The sequence below is a fragment of the Chinchilla lanigera genome, unplaced genomic scaffold, assembly GCF_000276665.1.
Source record: "Chinchilla lanigera isolate Chin_1 unplaced genomic scaffold, ChiLan1.0 scaffold00007, whole genome shotgun sequence".
Lineage (NCBI taxonomy): Eukaryota > Metazoa > Chordata > Mammalia > Rodentia > Chinchillidae > Chinchilla > Chinchilla lanigera.
This window is the reverse complement of record NW_004955408.1, coordinates 848808-876294: the sequence shown is the minus strand read 5'-3', so window position 1 is coordinate 876294 and position 27487 is coordinate 848808. Positions and strand designations below refer to the sequence as shown.

Here is a 27487-nt window from a genome sequence, read left to right as displayed (position 1 = left end):
CCCGCCTCTATATTTTTTTTGATAGTAGGGATTGAATCCAGGAACCACTGAACTATATCTCTAGCACTTTCAATTTTTGTTTGTTTGTTTGTGATTTTTTTTTTTTTTTTCCGGAACCGGAAATCGAACTCATGACCTTGCGCTTGCCAGGCAAGCGTTGTGCCGCTGAGCTAAATCCGCTGAGTTGCCTAGACTGGCTTCACATTTGATCCTCTTGCGTTAGCCTCCTGAGTTGCTAGAATTCCAGGTGTACAAGACTACTCCCTGCTTGAAATTGAATCTTTAACTGATTTCAGGAGAACCTCTTAATCCTTCTGGGCTCACTTTCCTTATTTATATAATAAAGCAATTTCTTTTAGTGCTTTCATTTGGAAGCCTTCATTTTATTTATTTATTTTATTTGGGTTTGTTTGTTTGGTTGGCTTCAGGCAGGGTCTCTCCACATAGTTCAGGCTACCTTTGAACTTACTATATACCACAGGCTGGCCTTCAACTCAGGGCAGTCTTTGTGCCTCAGCTTTCCAGGTGCTGGGATGATGGGCATGTGCCACACCTGGCTGGAAGCCTTAATTTTTAACTGGGGGGTGGAGGGATAAGTGGTTTATATGTAATTTAAAATAGCAGCACATTTAACTAACTACTTTTTTGTAGATCATGGGGGGGAAGCGGCTACTGTGTATGCTACTGGTTCTTGGAGCTGCTGCTGTTCAAGCTCATGATGGACATGACGAAGATATGATTGACATTGAGGATGACCTTGATGATGTCATTGAAGAGGTAGAAGACTCAAAATCAAAACCAGATACCAGCACTCCTCCTCCATCTCCAAAGGTTTGATTTTAAAGTTTTATTTATTTATTGGTGAACCCAGGGCTTTCACATTGAGCTATATCCCTATCCCTTTTTAAAAAACTTTTTACTTTGAGAATTGCCTTGGCTGGACTCCAGCTTGCAGTCCTCCTAAGTGCTGGGATTACAGGTGTGCTGCCATGCCCAGCTCTCCTTTTACCTCTTGAAATCATGGGGATATGGTGTTACTGGTATAGCTCAGTGGTAGAATGTTTGCCTGGCGTGCACAAGGCCCTGGGTTTAGTCCCTAACATGGAATGAAATAAAAATGAAGTGATGAAGATAAATTTGAATTTTTTGTTTTTAAAATTTTTAAAAATTATTATTTTTTGACACAGTCTCAATATGTAGTTTAGGCTGGTCTTGATCTCATTATGTAGCCCAGGCTGGCCCTCAAACTTGCAATGATCCTCTTGCCTCAGCCTCCTCAGGGCTGGGATCACAGGCTGCACCGCCTTGCACAGTATTTGGATCCTTTTCAATGGAAAAGCAAAGTTTGCCCAGAGACGTAGTAATCTGTCACGCAGCCTTGCTGTATCTTGAATTCAAGGGGCTGCTTTTGAAAGTTTTGGGACAATTAAAGCCAAACCAAAAAAAGTAATTCTAAGGAATGTTGCTAAACACACCTTTTATGTTTAACACAGGTTACCTATAAAGCTCCAGTTCCAACAGGAGAAGTTTATTTTGCCGATTCCTTTGATAGAGGATCTCTGTCAGGGTAAGTATCTGGTAAGGAGAAAAGTCTTAAGAGGCAAACATTATGAGACTGAGATGGAACTGTGGAGCCCTTTTGAGTAGATGGCATTTTGTCGGGTGAAATGTGTGGCTTTTATGTCTGCAGTGTTTACATCCATTCAGGAAAACAGAGCAGGCTTTTGGAACTTGTGACTCCTTGCTTCCATTCCCTTCCTTCTCCCTCTTCACCCTAGATTGTATTGTTTTGGAAACTTCTTTTTCTCTTAAGTCCTTCAAAGAAATTACCTCGTGGTATTGGTATTTTTTCTTACAGGTTTGTGGATGGAATACAATGTGTTACCATTCCTGTGTGACAGATTTGAAAGTTGAAAGTAGAGTGGCAGACTAGACTAAGAAGCCAGGGCAGACCCTGCATTTTTCCTGAGCATTCATACTGTTTCTTTTCACAGTTGAGCTGTCACTTGAATCTTAATTTTGGGGTTTGTCTTGATTACAGGTGGATTTTATCCAAAGCCAAGAAGGATGACACTGATGATGAAATTGCCAAGTATGATGGTGAGAAGTCCGTTTGGCCTCCATCCAGCAGCGAGTGAGGGGCACGTTGTCTCCGTGGTGTCACTTAGGACTGCTTTGGCTAGGCGTAGTGCGCACTCCTGTAATCTCAGCACTAGGGAGGCTGAGATAAGAGTGTCACAACTGAGCCCAATTTGAGCAGTTTAGCAAGACTATGAAAAGATGAAAAGGTCACTGTGATGGTGCATGCCTGTAATCCCCTCACTTGGGAGACTGAAGCAGGAGGATTGCCACAAGTTCCAGGCTGGCTTGGATTACATAGTGAGGCCAGGGCCAGCCTGAGCTACATAGCAAGACCCTTTCTCAAAAATGAAAACAAAACTAAAAAGAAAAGGGCTGGGGATGTGGCTTAGTGTGAAGCCCTAGGGTTCAATCCTCAGTACTGGGGAAAAAACTTCATCATTTAAGGGAGGCATGGTTTAAGGCTTTCGAATTGTGCCTTCTTAGGTTGCCTTTGACGTGACAGGGCTTAACCTCTTTAATAACCTTGTGGTGCTTCATATTTGAAATGGAAGGTCTTGAGCCAGGTATGGTGGTGCATGTTTGTATTCCCAGTACTTGGGAGGACAGCCTGAACTGCATAGCAAGACCCTGTTTCAAACAAACAAACAAAAAAGAAATGGAAGGTTTTTTTACTGGGCAGTGGTATAAAGGATATACTGTATTTTTAAAAATACTGTATCCTGTTTTTCAAATATACATGTGCTTATTATTAATAACAACTTTCACAGATAAGAGGCATATGTTAAAAATTCATCAGGATGGTAGAATTGGAGTTTAGTTTGTTACCATTGAAAAGACCTTCAGAGATGCTGTGAAGGGGTGGAGAGCATGTCTGTGTTGTCTTGCAGGACAGTGGGAGGTAGACGAAATGAAGGAAACAAAGCTTCCAGGAGACAAAGGACTTGTGTTGATGTCTCGGGCCAAGCATCATGCCATCGCTGCTAAACTGAGCAAGCCCTTCGGATTCGATGCTAAGCCTCTCATTGTTCAGTAAGTGAATGCTTGTTTGGTAAAAGCCATCTCAAAGAAGTAATCTTAGAAATTTTTCATTTTATTGAAAGAAGCAAATACCATTACTTGAAAAATTTTAGATTATGTAAATTATAGTAGGGTTATTCAAGTGAATGCAAGCATCTGAAGATTTTTTTCTGCTCATTAGAATATTTTGAAACTGGTCATTTATCCTCCTGGTAATGAACGAATGTCTGGGTTTTGCAAAAATTAATTTAATTAATATTACTTACCTTTGTTGGATTGAGTAGCTGTCTAAAAGTAATAGAATGTAGAATCATTCTTTTTTTTTTTTTTTTTTTTGGGTTTTTCTCCGGTACCGGGAACCGAACTCACGATCTTGCGCTTGACAGGCAGGCGCTTTGCCGCTGAGCTAAATCCCCAGCTCCTGTAGAAATCATTCTTAAAACATGACCTGCGGAAGAATGTGGCTGGGATGGGGGAAAACTAGATTTGTTCTTCCAAAATGCCATTGGTTTTTCTGCTTTTCTTTGTGAAACTAGGTATGAGGTTAATTTCCAAAATGGAATAGAGTGTGGTGGTGCATATGTGAAACTTCTTTCCAAAACACCAGAACTCAACTTGGTAGGTACATTTGTGTTTTTAATGTGACTAGCCACTCATAATTTTTTAAAAATAATCTTAGCAGGGAAAAAAAAGAAAAATTTGTAAGATCTATGAAAATAAAGGCCAACTGCTTTCTGCTGACGCCTTTAGAAGGTTTAGCAATACTGCTTCTGATACTAATTTACTTTTTATGTGAAATGTGACTTTTAAAGCTATTTTCAAATGTTTTTATCCTGTCCCTGGTTTCTTTTGTGTAACTGTGTAAGTCCTAGCTTATATCTTCTTGGGTTTTTTTTGTTCATTTGTTTTGTTTTTCTTCCTGTACCAGGAATCGAATTCATGACCTTGTGCTTGCTAGGCAGGCGCAATATCTTCTTGTTCTGTGAAAGGCAGTAACTAAGCTGGGTGCAGTGGTATTCACCTGTAACCCCAGCACTCTGGGAGGCTGAGGCAGGTGGGATCCCGCATGACTATCTCAGAACATAAAGCACTGGGAATGTGGCTCAGTGCAAAGGCCCTGGGTTCAATCTTTAGTACTGGGAGGAAAAAATAAACGTGTGTATTACATTGTTCATAAGCTTGTAAATATATTACAAGCTTTCTGATGATTACTGATTATTCCTTTTCAGTGGTATCAAAAATTTTACAACATAATCAGCTTTTTCTTTAACTGTGACTAGAGTTTTATAAGACAAAGTGTCCTTTTTTTTTTAGTGTCATATACTTTTGAAAGGTTGCATTTGAATATGTCAACTAGAGCTGCTTAAAAGTAATTTGTCTTTGTTTTTGAAGGATCAGTTTCACGACAAGACCCCCTATACAATTATGTTTGGTCCGGATAAATGTGGAGAGGACTATAAGTTACACTTCATCTTCCGCCATAAAAACCCCAAGACAGGTGTATATGAAGAAAAGCATGCCAAGAGGCCAGATGCAGACCTGAAGACATATTTTACTGATAAGAAGACCCATCTTTACACCTTAAGTAAGAAAACCTGTTGTTGGGGGTTTAAAGCACTATGAATTAATCATTTAATGTACAGATTATTGCTTATCTGGGCAGTACTCAAGTCTGCAAACGAGATTCTTGCCAATGTGGTGTAGTGCACACCTGTAATCCCAGCTGCACGGGAGGATAACAGGAGGATTAAGAGTTAGAGACTGGCCTGAAGCTGAGGCAGGAGGAGATCACTTCAGTTTAAGGCCAGGCTGGGCTACCTGTTGAGTTCAAGGCCAGCCTGAAATACATAATGAGGCCCTGTCTCCAAAAACCAAACAAAGAGTTGAGGACTGGGCTGGGAAATTTAGGGAGACCCTGTCTCAAAGTACAGTTTTAAAAATGGGCTAGAGAGTTTCGCATAGTGGTGGGATGCATACAGAACGCAGTGCTTAGTGCACTGGAGGCTCTATGGAGTTCAAGCCCTGGTGTTGCAAAAATGAGTCTTAACTTACCTGCCTTAGTGGTGGGATGAGCTTGGCAGCATGAAAAGGTGGTTCTATTCAAGGTTGGCTGAGGAGTGAGGTGGAGACAAATTCAGAGCGAGCTTTCAGAGGGGTGGGGTGGTCAGTGGTAGGGCACTTGCCTCGAATGCAGGGAGCTGTGGCTTCATCCCCAACACCACAAAAACTCTTCTGTCCTATTAACAGCGTCTTCACTAGTCCGCTCAGTTTATGTGTTTATCTGGTCTCTTGCTGGGAGAATGAAGCAGTGGGACATAAAATAGAGAAATATATGTAGCTTCTAGTTGTCTTTTAGCTGAACTCTCTTTGGATGCTCTAACACCTGGACAGTTCAGATTAATCATCTGGACACTGCGTCGTTCTTGAGCTTTTTATTCTTTCGTCCATCCCTCTCTCCCTCCCTCAATTGACTGAAACTGGTTCTCCACTGTGTAGCCCAGGCTGGCCTTGAACTCACAGCAATCCTCCTGCCTCAGCTTCTCAAATGCTGCCATTATACCTGTGTGCTACCATGCCCAGCATTTTTTGTTTTTTTTAAAATGAAACTTCCTGTGGCTTTGAGATCATGTATAGACATGGCTCTTTTAAGAATATAGGGGCTGGGTATTTAGCTCAGCGGCAAAGGGCCTGCCTGGCAAGCGCAAGGTTGTGAGTTCGGTTCCTGGTACCGGAGAAAAACGAAGAAAAAGAAAAAAAAGAATATAAAAACTTTTTTTCTTTATTACCAAAGCAAGACATATTGAAGATACAGAAATCCAGAATATAGAAATAAGCAGAAAGATACACTTACAGTTGTCTGAAATAGCAAGATGTGTTTCTTCCTATATATATAAACCAAGACATGTAGCGTTGTATAAAAAGTTAAATATGGGGGCTGGGGATTTAGCTCAGCGGCACAGCGCCTGCCTGGCAAGCGCAAGGTCGTGAGTTCGATTCCTGGTACCAGAAAAAAAAACCCCCAAAAGTTAAATATGTTGTATTTGCTTTCTTCTGGGAGTGTCCAGGGCCACTCTGTAATACAGCTACATCCTCAGCCCTTTTTATTTTTTATGTTGGGACATGTTCATACTAAGTTGATTGACTAAACTGGAGCTTGTAATTCTTCTTCATCCTCCTAAAGAGCTTAGATGATAGGCGTGCATCGCATACCTGGCTTTAACTTGCTTTCTTTTTGCTTCTGTTTTTTGAGACAGGATCTCACTGTAAGAGTCAGACTGGCTTTGAACTCACGATATACCCCAAGCAGGCTTCAAACTCATGGTGATCCTCCTGCCTCACCTTCCCGAGTGCTGGCTTTAACTTGCTTTCTTAAGTATACAAGCTTGTGAGGATCTTTCTCACAACAGTATATATTTCATTATTGTTGATATCTTGCACTGGGGAGACGGAGGCAGGAGGATTGAAAGTTCAAGGTCAGCCTGGGCTACATAGTGAATCCGGCTAACCTGCACTATACTGTACATACAGTGAGATCCTGTCTCAAAAAACAAACAAAAACAAAGGAACAGAAAAAACTTTAACTGCTGACTGATGTACACCAGTGCATGTCAGACCAATAATTGCATTAGTTTACATAGGTTCTCCCCCCAGCCCTCCGTACCAGGAATCGAACTCAGGACCTTGCGTTTGCCAGGCAGGCGCTGTGCTGCTGAGCTAAATCCCCAGCCCCTACATAAGTTCTTGATGTTTTTGATGCCCATAAATGAGTTTTTGTGTTAAAAATTTTAACTATCATTTATATAAAATCCTTAGAAACCTGAGGAGATATCATTTACACTTTGCAGAGTTCTGCTGAGCTGAGCATTGTGGTGCGTGCCTGTACAGACCTTCCTCGTTTAATGACTGAGATACACTCCCACAACCGTGTTGCTAGAGGAAGAAGTGTGTGTGGTATATTTGTTAAAATATTCAGAACAAAGAAATGGTCAAAGAAAACTCCAACTTGATTTTACTTTCATTTGCCTAGCTCTTACAAATAGTACTATAACATATTTAAGAACATGAAACTGTAGTATTATACTGTGCAAAACGGCAAAAATCATAGTACCATATAGAGGTATAGTGCGTGGAAAAAGATACTGAGGCTCTATAAACAAGATGTATAGAACTGTACAAAAAAGGCAGGTTATCAGTCCCAGCAGTTGTCGGCCTGGTGGGTTATTAAATGAGGAGCATCTGTAATTCCGGTTTGGTAGGTAGAGGGTAGAGGATTGCAAGTGGAGGCCAGGTTAGACTACAGAGTGAGACTCCAGTTTGAAAGCTACCCTACCATGGGAACAAACAAAAAAACGAAAAAAAAACTAGGAACCAGGCACTGTTGGCCATGTTCTGACCCCAGTACCTTAAATCTTTTCTTCATGCTTTCACACGCTTGCTTTTCTTTAGAAGTCATGCTTTTTATTTTGTAGTGGCTGGAGCTTGAGAATGAGTAGTTCATTAAATGTTTTAATTATATTTATCTTTTTTACAGTCTTGAATCCGGACAATAGTTTTGAAATATTAGTTGACCAATCTGTTGTGAATAGTGGCAATTTACTAAATGACATGACACCACCTGTAAATCCTTCTCGAGAAATTGAGGACCCAGAAGACCAGAAGCCTGAAGACTGGGACGAACGGCCCAAAATACCCGATCCAGATGCTGTCAAGCCAGAGGACTGGTGAGCCTTGGTGACCCAACTTGGAGGGTGATGGGGCACTTTGTGCCTCCCACGTGGCTTGCACAGGCAAATGTTGGGGGCCTGTGATCTGACCGTTCCAACATTTTAGGGTATAGTCTTCTTCAGAAGATACAGTTTGTTCTAGCTGAAAAAGGGCCACAGTGATCATCTAGATTTTCTCACTGATTTATAAACCGCAGAATGAAGTTGGTAAGAGTACACTTGTAGGAGAATCACTTAGCCTAGCCATTCCAGTGCTTTTTTGTTTGTAACTGTTGTTTGGGGGGGGATTGAACCAAAAAAGCCTATGTGTGCTTAAACATGTGCTCTGCTACTGAGCTATGCCCTTAGCCTCACCAATGCTGTGAATGCACTTTCTTTTTTTTTTTTGATACTGGGAATCAAACTTAGGACCTTGTACTTGCCAGGTAGGCACTTGTGCTGCTGAGCTACATCCCCGGCCCTGATTCCACTTTTAAAGCTAAAGTCCTTAAATGTTAAAAGTTTAATATGAAAGACCATCTTTTTCTTCTTTAAAACTACAGGATCTCTGCTTTGTTAAATTTTGATTAATTTTATTCCTCTTTGAAAGTTAACCGTATGTGTCCCTGCACTGTCATGATACCCTACCGCAGTGCTGTTTATTTGTACATGTGATGAACACTAGGTCTGGGCTCAGCTTTGTTCATTATTGTGTTCCCTTACTAGCTGTTTTGTTTGGGAATTGGAATGGTGAGCCCTTTAAAGGGATAAAGTGAGGGCTCAACACACCTGTAATGGGGCAGGCGGCACACACCTGTAATCCCAGCACTGTGGGGAGGCTGAGTCAGGAGGATGACTGCCAGTTCAAGGCTAGCCTGGGCTACATAATGGAACCTGTCTAAAAACAAAAGCAGAACAGTTGAGTGTGAAACACATTTTTGAGGTTTTCACAGTTAAAACTAAACTGGTTATAAAACAAGTAGTCCGGGCTGGGCATCTTGCCTAGTGGTAGTGCACAGGAGGAATCTCTGGCACTGAAAAACAAACAGGTAAACTGACCAAGGATAAAAGGCAATCTTTGGTTAGCAACTGAAGTGGCACTGTCTTACAGCAATTACACCAGACTTTGAACGAACTCACTCACTCTCTCTCTCTCTCTCTCTCTCTCTCTCTCTCTCACACACACACACACACACACACACACACACACACACACACACACACACTTTCTTAATGTTAAGATCTTATTTACTAAGGTTTTTATGCAGAAAGTTAAAATGCTGTTAGAGTCTCGGTGTAACTGGTAGCCACAGGTGGTTGACTCACCACTCACCCACCACCTGACTATAGCAGGCGTCTTACACAGAAACACAAAGACCTAACTACATTTACAATTTTGTTGGGGCAAAGTCCCCAAGCTTGGTGATGGATTACCAAGAGGGACTAAATGGAAGAAGGTGGGATGTCGCAGTAACCATTCTTGGGCTCGTGGGGTGGGTGGGTGTCCTGGAGTTTGTATCACAGCTACGTTTTTTGTTTTTGTTTTGTTTTGTTTTTTAAACAGCTACTAAATTCATGGGCAGTCCAGCCAATGAACAGTTCTGTTTTTGCAGGTTATTTGGGGTCTTCATCATTTTCTTTTTTAAAAGTTAAGTCTATACACCCGGGTGTGGTGGTGCACACCTGTAATCCCAGCACTTGGGAGGCTGAGGCAGGAGGATCCTTTTGAGTTTGAGACCAGCCTGGGCTACAAAGTGAGCTCAAGGCCAGCCTGAACTGCATAGCAAGACCTTGTCTGAAAAAAAAAAAAAAAAAAAAAAAAAAGTCTATTTTAATCATTTTTGTCGTCTGTTTCTATAATCCCCTTTACATGTTTTCTGCTCTCTTCCTTCCTCTCCTGCTCCTCCTAAGTGTATCATGTGCATGTTCTTCCTACTGACTGCATTTTCTTCCCCTTCTCCATCTCCATCCTCCTCTTCATCACACTCTCTCTTCACTGTCCTTGTCTTCCTTGTCATCTCCTTTGTCCCTCCTATTCATCTACCCCGTCCACCTCTGTGTGTGAGTCCGGGGCTTCCTGGCCCTCTCTGTCATAGCTGTCCAGGTAGCTCAGTCTATCAGTAGTCACTCAGGTTGGTGACTTGCTAGGTAAACAGATCCAGTCTTTTCTGACAATCCAGTTTTTCCAAAGATTCCAAGGTGCTGCTATCTTTCAGTTTATTTACCATCACTGAGCTCAAGCTTTTTCAATTTAAATAGCTTGGGGAGGGCCTGGGGATTTAGCTCAGCGGCAAAAGCGCCTGCCTGGCAAGCGCAAGGTCGTGAGTTCGGTTCCCGGTACCAGAGAAAAACCAAAAAAGAAAAGAAAAGAAATAGCTTGGGGAGATTTGAGGCTAAAATCAGACATTTATTAAACCAAGGAATTCTTGAGGTTCACAGATTCAGCTGTTAAACCCTCAGTTTTTTTGTCATTTGATTTGCAGTTGTCCAAGACCAGTTCTCGACCAGTGGCTGGGTCTGATTCCTCAGCTCCAGGTGGAGCCTCTTTGTCATAGCTGTGTTCCCCTCATCTCCCCTCCTCCTGCTTCACTGTCTGAGGCCAGGGCGGGATGTCCGTGTGGTCTGGGCAGTGGGAGGGTAAATGAGCAGAGCCCCAGAGCCACGTTCCTCATGGGAGCAGCAAGAGACTGTGGAGGGGAAAAACAAACGAAACACATACTCTTGTTGGTGGCTATCTAGGAGTGTTTTATAGACACGTTTCATAGGTGTTTAATGTATTCACATTGTTACACAGTCATAACCACCCTCTGCTTTCAGGCTGTTTGTATTCGCCTAAGCACCTGTACCCGTTCAGGAGTCACTCTGTATCACAGTGTGGCCCAGCACCTAGCAACCAGATCTGCTCTTGCCTCTGGGTTTGCTGTGTGGACAGTGTGTGTGAACAGAATTAGTATAGTCGGTGGCCACTGTCATCTGACTTCTTTCAGGCAGTGCAGCTTTCATGGTTCATTAGTGTTAAAGTCTGTATAAGCACTTCAATTCTTACTGTATCTGAGTAGTATTCCATTGTGTAAATAACGCCGTATGTTCCTGATTCTTTCCTTAGTTGGTGGACATTTAGGTTGTCTGTTTCTGGCTGTGGTTATGAGTCACGCTTCTGTGAATATTGGTGCACTGTTTTGTTTTTTTTTTTTTTTGGCTTTTCTCCGGTACCGGGAACTGAACTCACGACCTTGCGCTTGCCAGGCAGGCACTTTTGCCGCTGAGCTAAATCCCCAGCCCCTGTGCACTGGTTTTTGTTTGTTTTATTTTAAAAATTAAACTGACAAAACAACAATAAAGACAAAATCAGAAAAACACAAAAACAACAAAAATGTTACATGACCTCAAAACAGCAATAGGAATTAAGAGTGTTGCTGCTACATTACACACTGTTACCTTCAGCAAAGCTGCTCAGTCCACCAGACATGAGTGTAAGATTGATCAAATAGTCAAAGACAGTACTAAGTAATAAAAACAAACAAAACCAACATTGGAAAGATGCAGAGCTTCACCATACAAGATGGTAGGAGTTCAACAGTGGTTCTTACACGTGTATTGTTGTTTTCAGATCAGTCATTCTGATTCCCAAATTCAAGTGTGCAAAATTGGTCAAGAAAAAGAAAATTTTAAGCATTGACTGTTCCTTTCAATAAACGACAGACATCAATACACCTATTCTAGCTTTCCTTACATATACATTTTGTTTTTCATTTAAGAAAAAACCCAAAACAACAAAAACAAATACATAAACCAGTATAGTGAGCTATAAAAATGATACAGAGTTTCAAAACATGGTGATAGGATAGTAACAATGGTTGTTACATCACATAATGTCATCTTTAAAATGGTTGCACATATAACCAGATACAGGCATGCAAGATTGATCAAATAGTTACACATTAACAGTTCCTTGTGCAGATGTATATTTTCATTCTTTGTGGTATATACCTGTAAGTGGGATTGCTGGATCGTGCAGTGATTTCAATTTGATGAACTGCTGCTCTTCAAAAGCGGCTACACCATTTATTTTCCCACCACCAATGAAAAGGGTTCCAGTTTCAGTGACCTCCTCACCAACACTTGCTTTTATTTCTTTTTATGTCCATGCTTGCAGTAGATAATGAAATCTACTCCATCTCTTGATCCCCTTCTCATTTGAGAGGGATCTATCTCCCTTGTTCCTGTTAACTTTTAATTTGCTCTTCATCAATCTGGGTTTCTCATAAGAAAAGGTATGTGATAGTTAAGTTTATGTGTCTGGTACTTAACATTATGGTCTCAAGGTACATCCATTTCCCTAAAATCACTCAAGCTTTTTATCTTTATGGCAGAGTAGAACTTCACTGTATGTAAATACATTTTCTTGATTCCTCCAGCTGTTGATGGGCATATAGGCCACTTCCAAGATTTAGCTATTATGAGTTGTGCTGCTATAAATAAACATGGTGTGCATGCGTCGCTGCAGTATGATGTCTCTAAGTCTTTCAGGAAGATATCTAGAAGAGGAACAGCTGGGTCAGATGGAGCTTCCAGTTTTAGTGTTTTAAGGAATCTCCATTTCTGATTTCCGTAGTGCCTGTACTAGTTTACATTCCCACCAGCAATATAGAAGGGTTCATTTTCCCTCGTAAGTCTTGCCAGCATTGTTACTTGACTTAGTGATGATGGCTATTCTTTCTAGGGTAAGGTGGCATCTCTGTTGTTCTCATTTGCATTTCTTTCATGGCCAGTGATGTTGAACATTTTTTCTTTTTTTCCTTTTCTGTCTCTGTCTGTTTTTTGAGGCAGGGTTTCACTGTGCAGTTCCGGCTAGCAATGAACTCACTTCATAGTCCAGGCTGACCTCGAACTCATGGTGATCCTTCTGCCTCAGCCTTCCGAGTGCTGGGGTTACAATTATAGTGTGTGCCACCATGCTTGGCCAAACACTTTTTTCATGTACTGGCCCTTTGTACTTCTGTGTGGTGTCTGTTCCTCTTGCCCATTTTTGACTTAGTCTCTCTCTCTTTTTTTTTCTTTTTTTTTTTTTTTTTTTGGTACTGGGAATTAAACTCAGGACCTTGCACTTGCCAGGCAGGTGCTTGTGCCACTGAGCTGTATCCCTGGCCCTGGTCTGTTATTTTGGATGGTCTTTTTTTTTTTTTTTTTTTTTAATTCTTTGTGTATTAGTCATCTGAGAAATAGCTGAAAGAATTTTTTTTTAAAGAATGGTAAAGGCTGCTTTATTGGTGGCAGTTAGTAGAAGTCAATAAATATTGATCCCCAAAGAAGGGCATAGTTATCATATTACTGGTCCAGAGAGCTGACCAAACTGAACCACATGATTGCTGGTTTGACTGAAGTCATTCGGCTTCTTGGGAATTGATGCCATAGCCAGCTGATACATGGCACACTCAGTTCCATGCGCTGTAAGAGTCACAGTGGCTTTGTACAGAGGTGGTCAGCTACCTCCCCTTTAGGTGCGCTGGAATTCATTGTCCTCCTGAAACAGCTTTTGTTTCTGTAGAACTTTATTTGTCAAGTGCCTGCCTGAAGCAGTGCTGCTGGTCCTCTGGGCAGTCTGTCGGAGAGCACGCAGGTTCCGCAGCATCTTGACTGGTTACTGCCCACCGAATGTGCCATCTGACCGCCAGGAACCCAGCATTTTTTCCCCATTCTGTAGGTTGTGTTTTCACTATGGTTGTTTGTTTTGCTGTGCAGAGCTTTTTAATTTGGTAATCCTTTTTGCTGATTTTTGCACAGGAACTGTTTTCTTTTCATTTTTCTTTTTTTTTTTTGGTCTTTTTGAGACAGGGTCTTGCTATGCAGTTCAGGCTAGCTTTGAGCTCACTTAGTAGCCCAGGCTGGTCTCAAGCTCACAACAATCCTCCTGCCTCAGCCTCCCAAGTGCTGGGATTACAGGCGTGCGCCACCACACCCGGCACAGGAACTGTTTTCTGTGTGGCCAGGGTTCTGTTCACTTGATCTTTGCCGGAAAGCCAAGAAGCTCCGGGTTCTGTGCAGAAAGCCCTTGACTGCACTTAAGACGAGAAGAGTTTTACCCCTTTTGCCTTCCTGCCAGTTGTTTCTAATTTAACATTTGGTTCTTTGATCCATTTTGATGTTAGTGTGTGGTGAGAAATACGGGTCTAGACTCACTCTTCTGCCAGTGTATGGCCAGTTTTCCCAGCACTGTTTATTGAAGAGGCTATCTTCCTCCAGTGTGTCAAAGGTCAAAGAGTTGAATGTGCTTGTTTCTGCATTTTCTTTTCTATTCCATTGATCCACGTGTCTGTTTTTGTGCCTGTACCATGCTGTTTTTATCACTGTAGCTTTGTAATATAACTTCAGGGGCTGGCCAGGGTTATAGCTCAGTGGCATACGTGCCTGCCTGGCAAGGACAAGGTCCTGAGTTCAATTCCTGGTATATATCTTCAAGTCTGGGACTATGGTGTCACCTGCTTTGCTCTTGTCACCTAGGAATGTTTCTGCTATTCTATCAATTTTGAGAGTATACCATTTTGACTATATTGGTTCTGCCTTTCCAGGAACAGGGTTTTACCTTTCCACTTTCTTTTCTCTTTTCTTTTCTTTGCCTTTTTTCTTTTCTTTGCTTTTCTTTCCTTCCTGTCCCTTCCCTTCCCTCTGTCTCTGTCTCTATCTCTCTCTCTCTTTCTTTGTCCTTTGTCCTCCCTACTTTCTGCTCTTTCTCTCTCTTTCTTTGGTTCTTTGAGACAGGGTCTCACTATGTAGCCCAGGTTGGCCTCAGACTTGCTGCTGTCCTCCTGCCTCAGCCTCCCTAGTGCTGGGATTACAGGTGTGTGCCACCATGCCTGGCTTTTTTTTTTTCCCCCTTTCTTTTTTGGAGACAGGGTTTCACCAAGCAGTTCAGGGTGGCCTTGAACTCACTTTGTAGCCCAGGCTGGCCTTGAACTCACAGCGATCCTGCCTCAGCCTCCCAAGTGCTGAAATTGCATATGTACACTGATGAGCCTGGCTTTTTTTTTTTCCCCCTTTCTTTTTTGGAGACAGGGTTTCACCAAGCAGTTCAGGCTGGTTTTGAACTAGCAGAGATCCTCCTGCCTCAGCCTCCTAAGTGCTGGGATTACAGGCGTGTGCCACCATGCCCAGATCTTTCCATTCTCTAATGTCCTCTTTTTTTTTTTTTTTTTTTGGTTTTTGGTTTTTCTCCGGTACCGGGAACCGAACTCACGACCTTGCGCTTGCCAGGCAGGCACTTTGCCGCTGAGCTAAATCCCCAGCCCCTCTAATGTCCTCTTTAGTTTCCTTTTTTTGAGTACTGTAGTTTTCCTTGTGGGGGTCTTTCACTTTAGGTTTATTCCTTTATTTTATTGTATTCATCCTAGCAGAGGTATCTCCTTTTGACTTTTTTTTTTTTCTTCCTTTTTGAGATAGGATTTCATTCTGCAGTTCAGGCTGGCGTTGAACTCAGGACAATCTTCCCACCTTAGCCTCTCAAGGGTTGGGATTACATGATTGTGCTGCCCTGCCTGGCACTTGGGCTGGCCTTAAATTTGGGATGCTCCTCCCTCAGCTTCCTGAGGAGCTGAGCTTACAAATGTGTGCCATCATGACCAGCTTACGGATTTTTTTTTTTAAATGAGTTACCTTTTAATTTTATTTTTGGGTTGTACTTCGTTACTGTGGATACTGGACCCTTAATACATGATTCACAAATATATAGATACATTTTTCTGAGACAGGCACTCACTGTGCAGTTGAGGCTGGCCTGGAACTCATGGCATGCTTCAGCCTCCCGAGTATTGGGGTTATAGGTGTGAACTGCTGTGCTGGTGCAAATATTTTTGAAGAGGAATTATTTAAATGTTGAGAGTAAGATCTAAGCTCCTTCAGTTTCATAAAGGGGGACTATACTGTGATTCTGTGGTCAGTGTTGATATACATAACTGGTATTTTCTTTTGTGTGGAAGGGATGAGGATGCCCCTGCTAAGATTCCAGATGAAGAGGCCACAAAACCTGAAGGCTGGTTAGATGATGAGCCCGAGTATGTACCTGATCCAGATGCAGAGAAGCCAGAGGACTGGTAAGAGGCTTAGTGTTCACTTTTTTTTTTTTTTTGTCTTTTTGAGACAGAGTCTCACTATGTAGTTCAGGTTGGCCTTGAGCTCACTTTGTAGCCCAGGGTGGTCTCAAACTCACAGTGATCCTCCTGCCTCAGCCTCCTGAGCGCTGGGATTACAGGCGTGCATCACCACTCCTGGCTAGTGTTCACTTTTTAAATTTCCTTGTTTTTTATTAAAATAAAAGTTATTACTTAAGTACAGTCAAGTGCCCAAACTTAAAGGGAGGGAGTGCTCTATAAATTTAATTGCATTTCATGGTGATTTTTACAATGTATCCATTTTAAGAAGCTGTCCTTACTAGAAATGAGAAGCAAGAAGATGGTGTTCTACAAGACTCAGAGAACGCATTTCAGCCAGATCTGGGCAGTGCTGGGCTGAGTACATGTCCACAGTGCTGCCCCTCAGAACCTATTTGTAATTTGTTTTGTGCTTCCCTGCAGGGATGAGGACATGGACGGGGAATGGGAGGCCCCGCAGATTGCCAACCCTAAATGTGAGTCGGCCCCTGGCTGCGGGGTCTGGCAGCGACCTATGATTGACAACCCCAATTATAAGGGCAAATGGAAGCCTCCTATGATTGACAACCCTAACTACCAGGTTTGTGCTTCTTGATGGTTGAGCTGCTTTCATTAATCCGTTTGTATCTGGACAGAAGTTTTGTCTGCAGCAAGGCTGCCAGGTTGATCACTGTTCAGACTGCTGAACTAAAAGCAGGAAGTAAGCCAAATGTAGTGGTATAGGCCTGTGATCCCAGCAAGCACTCAGGGATGCTGAGGCTGAAGATCTGCTTGGGAAATTTAGTGACTTACTGAGCTACTGTCTCAAAAACTGTTTCATGCCTGTTAATACTAGCACCCAGGAGGCTGAGGCAGACAGATCGCTGTGAGTTCGAGGTCGACCTGAACTAGGGAGAAAGACCCCCCCAAAAAAAATAAAAATAAAATACAAAAGGGCTGGAGATGTAGCTCAGCATGAAGGCCCCTGCTTCAATCATTAGTGCCACCAAAAGAAAAAGAGCATTTAGTGGGTTAAGAGGGACAGAGAAGCCAGGTGTGGCAGTGCGTGCCTGTCACCCCAGCGGCTGGGGAGATCAAGATAGGATTATAAGTTAGAATCCGGCCTGGGCAACTTAGTGAGACCCTGTCCCAAGATTCTGTGATAAAGCAGGCTGGGATTTTAGTTCTGTGGTAGAATGTTGACTTAGCATGTACAAGGCCCAATATTTAACCCCCAGTACCTTTCCACAAAAGTGTTGTGACAGACTAGAAACTGGAGAGATAAGCTTTCATACTTTGTAACTCATGTTTAAGGACAGAAAAGAAAGACATAAGGAGAAAAGTGGAAAATAAAAAGAGAAATGGTGAGCTTGTAATTTGGATACCTCAGCCACAGGATCCATATCTCGAGATTGGCAATTTGTGTGACATGAGGGTGGAGGACTGCAATAGGAGTTGACACCTTCAACTCTTAGCTCATTTCTAGGCCTCAGTATCTTCACCAGTGAAATGAGTAAGGCTCATGTGAGCTGATACCACTACGTCTAGTGACCTTATGAAGTGCCAGCTTTACTGTGGAAATGTGCATCCACTCAGATCCTTGTCTGTTGCTGTTTCTAATCTAGTAAAACTATAATCACTGATCTCTGCTCAGTCAGAATTTAAAATGTGTGGTGTAGGGCTGGAGATTTAGCTCAGTGGCACAGTGCCAATGAGTTTGATTCCCAGTACCAAAGAAAAATAAGGTGTAAGTTTGTTTATATATATATGTTTTTCTGTCGTAAAATGTATTTTTTAAATTGTGTACTCAGACAAAATAAAATACAAATTGCACTTAAACACATGGGAGGCTTAGGCACAGTTGTGAGCTCGAGGCCAGCCTGGGTTACTTAATGAGACCTGTCTTAAACAAAAAGCAGGCTGGGTATGGTAGCACATGCTTCTAATTCTAGCAGAGGGGAGGCTGAGGCAGGAGGGTCACTGTGAGTTTGAGAGCAGCGTAAGCTACATAGTAAGTTTGTGAGACCCTTGCTGTCTCAAAAATAAAGAAAGACCAAAAAAAGGAAACAAAAATTGCACTTAAGAATATTGCCCTTTAGCTCTTCTGTTGGTGGTCATTTAGGTGCGTTGCCACTTTGCTTTTATCTTCAGTGCAGCAGTCAGTAATCATCCTTGTACCTTCTGAGGGCACAGTTTTTTGAGGTAGTTGTCCAGAAGTGAGTTGCTGGTTGAAGATTACATGTGTCTTTTTAAAGTCACCACTGAGAAAATCTGTTCTGACATAGGCTCCCACTCCCTGTAGCCATTGAGAAGAGTGGAAACTCTTGGAAAGGCTGGGTAAAATGAAGATGTAAGTTTGGAACAGGGTCACAGATAGTAAAAATTGAAAGTAGTTGGAGTCCAGAAACCTAGGAGACAAAGTATGTTTGGAAAAAAATACCTCTGGGTATGGTGCCGCATGCCTGCGATCCCAGCATTTGGGACACTGAGGCAGGAAGATTGCCATGAGTTCAAGACCAGCCTATACTACAAGACAAGACCTTGTATGAAAAACCTTTTTTTAAAAAAAGGTAGCATTTGATAAAGTCAGTATTTATTAACATTGGTCATGCAGAATTAATCTTAGTTTTTGTTATCATTACCCGAAATAATTTTTTGAAACTTTTTTTGAAGGGAATTTGGAAACCAAGGAAAATACCAAACCCAGATTTCTTTGAAGATCTAGAACCTTTCAAGATGACTCCATTTAGTGCTATTGGTTTGGAGCTGTGGTCCATGACATCCGACATCTTTTTTGACAATTTCATCATTAGTAGTGAGCGAACCGTCGTTGATGATTGGGCCAGCGATGGTTGGGGCCTGAAGAGAGCTGCTGATGGAGCCGCTGAGGTTCGTCCTTGCTTGTTTCTTGTGTCTTTACATTTCTTACAGGTAATTCATTGTGTTGTGAAAAGCTCTCCTTTAGGGTCAGTTCCTCCCTTATTTGGGAATATTGTCATAAAAATGTGACTGTCTACTAAGGAAAAAACACTGGGTTTTTGGATATGATTTTATTAGTCTAAGGTAGTGACCTAAGAATTTGTATTTGCATTATGTTCAGGGTTTTCTTTTAATGTATGTCAAAATTTGTCATTTAGGGTGTGTTATAATGCACTTTTAAGATGTTGAATCTCTGCTTACTCCACATACAGAGTTTTCAAACAGTCAGGTGACTGAGCTAAGTATTAGAAGGCCAGCGATACTGAGATCAAGACATTCATGTTGGAGGTGGTGACGCACACTTACGGGGCCGAGGCAGGAGGATCAGGAGCGTGAGGCCAGCTTGGCTGCATAGGAAGGCCCTGTCTCAAGGGAAATCCAGTTCTTCATAGGCGGGGTCTATAGCTTTGCAGCTGCGCACACACGTAGGTCCTAGTGGTGGCAAACCTTTTGGAGCTTTAGTGACACAGCCCACTGTGGCACGTGTGCCATGGGTTCACCACCACTGCCTGGGTTCTGTCCCAGCACCGAAAAGTCTTCACACCTGGTTCCTGAGTTAAGGGACCCTTTTCTAGGTAATTAAGAAGCCAGCTTTTTTTTTTTTTTTTTTTCTTTTGTCTTTTTTGAGACAGGGTCTCGCTGTGCAGTTCAGGCTTGCCTTGAGCTCACTTTGTAGCCCAGGCTGATGTCGAACTCAGAACGATCCTCCTGCCTCAGCCTTCTAAGTGCTGGGATTACAGGCATGTGCCACCACGCCCGGCTCAAGAAGCCAGCTTTTTAACTTGTGAAAATAATGTCCTGTGATACTGAGAACAGGAAAATGGAAGCTTTTCTTCAATTTTCAGTTTGGCCTAAACTCTGAAAAGGGGGAGCCTCTGGAGCGCCATACAATATCTAAACAGTGGGCCAAGTAGTACCTCTGTACCTGCTGTCAGAAGCCAGAACTTCCCGTCACTGCTGCCTTGTTTTTCAGCCAGGCGTCGTGGGGCAGATGCTTGAGGCGGCTGAGGAGCGCCCGTGGCTCTGGGTGGTCTACATTTTGACTGTGGCTTTGCCTGTGTTCCTTGTAATCCTCTTCTGCTGCTCCGGAAAGGTAGGAATTTCTTTTACAGTCACTTTTAGAATGAACTCTTACGTTGTTAGAAATAACTAAGATATTTTGCCTGAGGTTCTTTTTGTAGCAGCTTGGTAATGACTGAGCCACATTTTGAATTGACTCTGAAACCTTATTCATCCATTGTGTATGCCCAAGTGGGAGCAGGACTTCTAGGCCCCCAGTTGCCAACATTATGTAGTCTATACTGTTACTTTCCTTAATATTGGTGCAGTGTTTCTTAAGGGGAAATACAAAGCTGGTCACAAACCAGCTCTTCCTCCTGCCATGGCTGTTTCTATTGTTACACTTTGTAATTTGATCTTGCATTTTTCATTCACTGTTCCCCAGTTCTGCCCATCTTCTCAGTAAGGCCCTTGTGTGGGCCCTAGTGTGCGTTTTTCTTGTTTAGCTCTGTTGCGTGCTCTCTGCTTCTCTAACGGAGGATTGTGCTTCACCTTGGATCCATAGCACTTCGTAACCAGGTTCAAAGTTCCTTTCCCAGTCTTACCTCCACCTCTACATCAGTCCTCCTGACAAGCTAGATCTGTAGTCTCCTGTCTGACCCTTCGTTCTTACCATTTCTTCTACCTTGGACCACACACACACTCACTTAAGAGAAAGTTCTTCAGGGTGGAAACAGTATCTTCCTCATTTTTGTATATGTACCCCTATATACAGCCTGATAAAAACTTTCTGTAGGCATTCAATAATCATAGGATAACATAATACATGAAAATGGGAATAAAACTGGTGGACTTCGGGGCGAATATTTCAGAAGCAGTCCAATGCCATGGAATACAAGAAGACTGATGCTCCTCAACCAGATGTGAAGGAGGAGGCAGAGAAGGAGGAAGAGAAGGATAAGGGAGATGAGGAGGAGGAAGGGGAAGAGAAGCTTGGTAAGTCGTCCCTCCAGAGTCATGGAACAAAGAGATGAGACTAATGTGTTAATTTGAAAGCCTGATAAACAAGTTCAAGCAAAGAATTTTAGATGATGCTAGTTGTCTTAATTACTAAAACCAAATGTGTGAGGTTTTGCTCAGTTTAGCTTTTTTAACTTTTATTTTAGAAGAAAAACAAAAAAGTGATGCTGAAGAAGATGGTGGCACTGTTAGTCAAGAGGAGGAAGACAGAAAACCTAAAGCAGAGGTAAAATAAAGGGGGTAATATCTTTTTTTTTTTTTTTTTTCTTTTTTGGTACCAGGAATCGAACTGAGGACCTCACACTTGCCAGGCAGGTGCTTGTGCTGCTGAGCTATATCCTCGGCCCAATATCTTTTATATTATAAGCAACTGAGTTGAAGGTACATTTAAGTAAAGGGAATTTTTTTTTTTTTTTTTTGGGTCTTTCTGAGACAGGGTCTCGCTATGCAGTTCAGGCTGGCCTTGTGCTCACTTTGTAGCCCAGGCTGATCTTGAACCCACACCCAGCCCAAAAGGGAATATTTTCATAAGTAACTTACAGTGCTTATGACAGTAAAAAATTCCTTTAAAGACAATTTTGTTAAAGTGGATTCTTGGTTTAGGTCAGTGTTTTATTTGATAATTTTAAACTACATCTGAATCTCAATTATTTTTCTGTGCTGAAAATAGTCTTGTAGAATAAACAGTAGGTTGTAGGGAGAAATAATGTTTTCCAAAGTAAGAACGTCCAAGTTTTGTACCAATCTTGTCTTATCATCCTTTCTTGATTGTCCCTCAAAGTATTTCTTGCACAATCACTGCATTCTATACTGTTGTCCCTGCTGTCCATGGAGTCATCCATTTATTCATTTGACAAATACCATATTTGTTGAGTGCCTACTGAGTGCCACACGTTAGTGAACCAAAGGTACCCTGTCTTTGGGGAATTTCAAGTGTAGTACAGGGTAGCAAAACAAGAAGTAGACATTGAAAAAGAAAAGAACAGCTGGGATGGGGGAAAGGAGAAAATAAGGGGAAAAAAATGTAAATATATATGTATGTGTATACACACACACACACAAAGAGCTAAGATAATTGTACTACTAATTTCTGTTTATTGAAAGGACCAGTTACTGATTGTATTTTTTTAACTTTAAAGTTACTGCTTATATTGTTTGATCAATTTTACATGCCTGTATCTGGTAACCTGAGCAACTACTTTGAAGATAACAATATGCAATATAAGGGGCTGGGGATTTAGCTCGGTGGTGTAAGCGCCTGCCTGGCAAGTGCGAGGTCATGAGGTGGATCCCCAGTACCGCAAAAAACAAAACAAAACAAAACAAAACAATGTGCAATATAATAACCATTGTTAATTTCCTATCTTGTTTTGAAATTCTGTATTGTTTTTATTTTTTTATTCTCTTTAAAATAAGTAGACGTTGAAAATATGTGACTTAGTATATTAAATAAGTTATCAAAGGTTAGGACAGGAAAATAGTGAAAGTGCTGGATGTGGCATGGGTCACAGTGTTAAAGAACTCCTTGAGCCCAGCTTGTTCATGCTGGTAATCCCCACGCTCTGGGAGGCCGAGGTAGAAGGATTGCAAGTTTGAGCCCAGCTTGAGTAACTTAGCGAGATCCTGTCTCAAAACAAAAGAAGGTGCTGCAGATGAGAGGGGCCTCACAAGCCACCGTACAGACTTAGCTGTTCCTCCCAGGGATATTGGTAGCCATTGTGGGCTTTTGCACGCAGATATGACAGGTTCTGTTTACTGTGGCTGCTATGTTTTCTCTAGGCTGGGAGAATCAGGGAGACCAATTAGGAGGCTTCTCTAAAGATCCAGGCAAGCTATGGTGGCTCTGAGCGGGCTGACCAGAGAGAGGAGTGGGAGGACTGTCTGGGGTTCTGGGTCGGCCACTGTGGTAGACTGGACATACAGGGTGTGAGGAGGCAGCTAGCAGTGGGTACACTGTTGTTGGACCATGTGCCTTCTGTGGAGCACCTCTGTGTTGAGTCTGGTCTGTCTCACAAATCTCTGCTTGGGCTTCTTTTCCAGCGTTATCGCTGTTTTTCTTTTTTTTTCTCCCCCCTCCCCCACCCCGTACGGGAAATCGAACTCACGACTTTGGGCTTGCTGGGTAGGTCCTGTACCGCTGAGCTAATAAATCCCCAGCCCCTTCGCTGTTTTTCTAGTGGCAAAAATCAGTGCTGTTTCTATTGTGTTCATGTTTTCAGTGGATATATTCTGTCCCAACTAGAGTGTAGGTCTTGAATACAGGAAGCATGTCTCACTTGCTTTTTATTACTATTTTTATGGTGCTGCCGCAGAACCCAGTGCCTCAGGCATGCCTGGCAAGTCCTCTGTTGTAAAAGGGTGCTCTACAGTTAAGTAAGGGGAGTGATTTTCAACATGAAGAATCTGTGATAGAGCGGAAACAGCTCTAGTTTATAATCTACTTGGGTTGTTTGCAGTCTTCTTTTGAATTCTAGGTGTCTTATCCCCAAAATGGGCTGGTGGGCCTCAGGCGAGTAGTTTGTTTAGGATTAAGTCAAGGTGTGTTTTTGTAAAACAAAAGAGACAGAAACTAACATAGAATATTTGTAACTCCACTACTTTGGAGACAGTATTTCTTTATTGGTGACACATTTTCTTCTAATAATTTTTCTTCTGTTTATCCTCAAATGTGTTGCTCTTTACCTGATTTTGGAAATTTGGTGAGCTTTCATGTCTTTTTAAATGTGCTAATCACAATGAATTGCTTTTCTTTTCAACCAATAGGAGGATGAAATTTTGAACAGATCACCACGAAACAGAAAGCCACGAAGAGAGTGAAATGATCTTAAGAACTCGATCTGTGATTTCTTCTCCCTCCCCTTCCCTTGCAAGTGTGGTCCTAGGAGAGGACTGGCCTGCCTTAGGTTGACACTCAGAAACCTCCGACGTCACCATCAACAGGTTCCAGCTGAATACTAGTCTGTGTAACCTAAACATCTAGCAGTAAATAATTGCAGTTGTGACATAAAGGAAGGACCCTGTTTCTGTAGAAAACATTTAACATAATGGTTGTGAAATGTAACATGAAGCAACTAACTTGTGTTTTTTGTTTTGTTTTTAAACACCTTTTTAAAATAGAATCATAAAACCTTGCCAGTCTAAAATTTTGGCTTAATTGAATATATTAATCTGTCTGCAGAAATAACACCAACATTTAGAAATACTAGTGGAATGAATTTCATTTTTTATAACAATTTTTTTTTAAGTTTGGTATTAAAAAACATTTAAATGTCTCTGTCCCTTAAAATTGATAATCATGTTTAAAGTACAGTCATCTGTGATTATAATGTTATTTTGCTTGCTTCCATTACTCAATTCCTCCTAAGGAAATGGAGGAGGGATTGGACGGAAGCCCAAATTTATATAAAAGTTTTGTTTAAGTTGTATTAAAAACAGACATATAAAAATATACCTTTTCACTTGATGCTGGTTAGACCATAAAGTACGTGTGTTCTGTAGCCCTTGGAACTGCTCAGTTTCCAGAGCGCTTTGCAGTTAGTGGAGGAGGTGGCCTAATGGAGCACTTGGGCATTCACACTTCACGCACAGGGAGGCTCTGGGCTTGGCCTTTGGAGCAGGTGGCTTTTTAAGGGTTGCTGACAGGGTATGTGAGCTCCAGAGTAGATGTTTCATCACTTGTCCACTGTGTTGACACTGTTTTCCTCACCTGTTCTCCCAGTTCCCCGCTTTCTCCTCTGCTATGCATTGTCTTCACAGCGCAGCTTGCAGTCCGTTGCTGAAAATGATTATAAAGCTCTGCATAGTGTTAAGCTTTATTGTGATTACATGTATATTTCTTTGCTTTTTTTTTAACAGATCCATACCTTTCCAGGGTCAAAGTACAGGATAGAATATAAACTCTGATACTTTTTTTTCCATTTCTTTAATTCTGTATAAAGACTTCAGAAGTCTAATCCAGAGGTGGGCCAATTCAGAGTTGACTGTAATTGAACACAGGCTAAAAGTATTTATGGGAGGAGTGATATATAGCATGAATTAATCTGATTTTTGTAGAATATTTTAAGTCTTTATTTGCTGTTTGTGTGTTAAATTTACACAATAAAGCAGTCCTGTTAATTTTTTTTTAATGTGGCTTGAATGTTTTTGAGAAGCGATTTTAGGTTTTTTCACGTGGAATGCAGATGGGTGCTATCAGAGTCTCTTCCTTATCACTGTAGTGTAATAAGGTCGTTATTACACCACCCTGAAATGTATTCAGAAACAGAAGTTGTTTCAGCTTTATTCTTTGTTTGGAGGTGTTTCAACTGTCCTGATGATGCTGTTCCTTGCACTGAATATATAGACACTCCATGGTGTTTATAGTGGGGAGATTTTGAGGAGGAACTACATTTGTAAAAGGTGAAGGCGGTACCCATTTTATCTTTTTTTAAAACACTGGTTCATTATTAATTTTTTTAGAGGGTGGGAAGCATTTTTCTTGCTGTTTAGTGCTTTATCCTTCTCATCTGTTGTTCTGTGGTCACAGTGATCTTAGCTATGTCGCAGACTTTCCCAAATGTATTGAGTGCAAATAAACAGTTATTTAGTAAGACCCGAAAATGTCTGCAGGTTTCTCCTTGAAGCAAATGTGTGGGGATTGTTGCATTTCTGATAATCTGCTTTCTTCATTCTCCATTAACGTTGTATTTCATGCTGGCTTTCTTGCTGCTGAGCTATAAAATGACAGGTTAAAATCATTCGTGTTCATTGCCTTTGTAGATTATTTGGCAGAATTTTTCAAAACAAAAACAACACCTTCCGTCTTTTTCTTTCCAGTGTTTAAGATGGAGCTTCCTGGTTAAATGTGTGAAACATCTGTTAATGACTAGCAATTTTCAGCTCTCAAATAGGTACCTATGTTCAGATTTTACATGCTGGTTGCTTGTCCCCATGATTGTAAAATGCCCATTCTGAATCAGATGTGTTCCTCTGTTTTTTCTTACCCACAAAATCCTCTTCACTAGTTTCAGATTGTCTCTTACTAAATGATGTTACATTAAAGCCCTGTGTTAAGTGTCTGCTTTTGACTGAACTTCTTCATAGTAACCTTCCATAGGTGGTGTATTGTTTAATAGTAGGTTCATCTTCCTTTCATTGGCTATTCTCTGAGAGCTTGCTAATATGCAGAAATTTATGAATGATGAAATAATTATTATCTCAGGTGAGTTTGATTCACTCTCCTATTTATTCAGGTCTGGCCTCTGGTTCAGTGATATCTTTTGTATAGTAGGAATAGTAGCTTAGAAAAGTAGGTCATGCTGCTAGATACTCTTTAAGATGTACGGGAACCATTTGTATAGGAACACTCTGTAGTTGCTTTTATTCAGAGCTGGGGTGTAGATCAGTGGTAGAGCACTTGGCTAGCATATGAGGCTATGGGTTTAATCCCTAGTACTGCCCTCCCCCCCAAAAAAAAACACAGGATAGAGTTTCTGTTGTAAATTTTATGTTTTAAGACCAATAAAAGATAGGACTGGATTTTGGCTTTCAAGATCTCTAGGCACTTTCGCCTTCTAGCCCACCTCCTCCACTAAAAATAAAGTTTGTACTTTGCTACTGCGTTTGTATAAAAACATTTTAGTGTTCATTTTTCTGATTTTAAAATAAAACCTTTTCACAAGCCCTAGTAAGTTAGAAAGTGCAAAATGAGCTGCTGTGGTGTCCTCCAGGGTGTTAGCCTTTTTAGCAACTAGGACAGCACCCTCTCTTCGCGTCCCCGGCCGCACACCCGTCTTAGCACCGACGCCGCTTCCGCTCCGCACCCCTCTTGGCGTGCGGGCGGAGCCGAGGGCCGGGTCGGGTCGCGGGGCCCCGCGGGGCTTGGCGCTTGGCCTCGCCCTCCATCCGCTCTCCCGCGCGCCGTCACCGCGCCCCCACGCCAGGACGAGTGGGAGCCGACGCCCGGGGGTCGGTGCTGCAGGAGGAAGCCGCTGCCATCGCGACAGTTCCGACCGGGCCGGGGCTTCGCTTAAGCGGTGCAGGGGCGGAGGCGGCTGCCGCTGAGCTGGCGTGGCTGCTTGGGGTTTCGGCAGCGCTAAACGTAGCGCGGGCAGACGGGGCGCAGCCTCCTGCGGCGGGCGCCGGCTCCCGCCAGCTACCGGCGCCGCGCTTTCCTAGCCCCGGAAGGGCGCTCCTGCGCGGTGCGCGGGGTGGGGAGGGCACTTCGGTCGCCCGGCGGTCGGGCTCCTGTCACTCACAGCCGGCCCCGCCCAGGGGCTTCCCTTCGCCCGGCGCTCCAGAGTTCCTTTTAAATACAGTACCGCAGCGCCCTGCTTACGTGCTGGTCCCCACGCCCTCGTGCGGCGTGTTCTTCATCTTCTGATTGGTCGAGGTTCCTGTCAGTTACCCGTGACTCTTGAGGTCGCCGGTCGTGGCCCCGCCCTCTTCCGAGAGCCCTGAAAACAATTTTAAGATGGCGGCGGCGGCGGCGCGGAAAACAATGGGGCCGGGGCGGAGGGGAGAGGCCGAGGCCTGAGGCGGGCAGCGAGCGCCGGCCCTAGTGGGGCCGAGCGGGGCAGGAAGAAG

At 42.5% G+C, this 27487-nt stretch overlaps 2 protein-coding genes and 1 pseudogene across 3 annotated transcripts in view; 2 read left to right on the top strand and 1 right to left on the bottom strand.

Annotated features, from left to right (window-relative positions):
* The window catches only part of Canx (calnexin), a 43590-nt gene extending 18068 nt beyond the window's left edge, over positions 1-25522 (top strand). For both annotated transcript variants that reach the window (XM_005376019.2, XM_005376018.2), the window contains 14 exons: positions 652-831; positions 1494-1567; positions 2042-2100; positions 2970-3111; positions 3636-3717; positions 4492-4684; positions 7631-7820; positions 15776-15889; positions 16370-16526; positions 18599-18814; positions 19878-19997; positions 20776-20899; positions 21070-21149; positions 23687-25522. In XM_005376019.2, the coding sequence (XP_005376076.1) occupies positions 655-831; positions 1494-1567; positions 2042-2100; positions 2970-3111; positions 3636-3717; positions 4492-4684; positions 7631-7820; positions 15776-15889; positions 16370-16526; positions 18599-18814; positions 19878-19997; positions 20776-20899; positions 21070-21149; positions 23687-23740 (1782 nt within the window). In that variant the 5' untranslated portion in view covers positions 652-654 and the 3' untranslated portion in view covers positions 23741-25522. The remainder of the gene's footprint in view (positions 1-651; positions 832-1493; positions 1568-2041; positions 2101-2969; positions 3112-3635; positions 3718-4491; positions 4685-7630; positions 7821-15775; positions 15890-16369; positions 16527-18598; positions 18815-19877; positions 19998-20775; positions 20900-21069; positions 21150-23686) is intronic.
* LOC102003947 lies at positions 13027-13512 on the bottom strand (annotated as a pseudogene).
* Positions 25523-26076: 554 nt separating the features above from the next.
* Positions 26077-27487, top strand: part of Maml1 (mastermind-like transcriptional coactivator 1) — a gene marked incomplete in the record, with an annotated part of 47942 nt that continues 46531 nt past the window's right edge. Inside the window, 1 exon segment of the mRNA XM_005376017.2 lies at positions 26077-27487.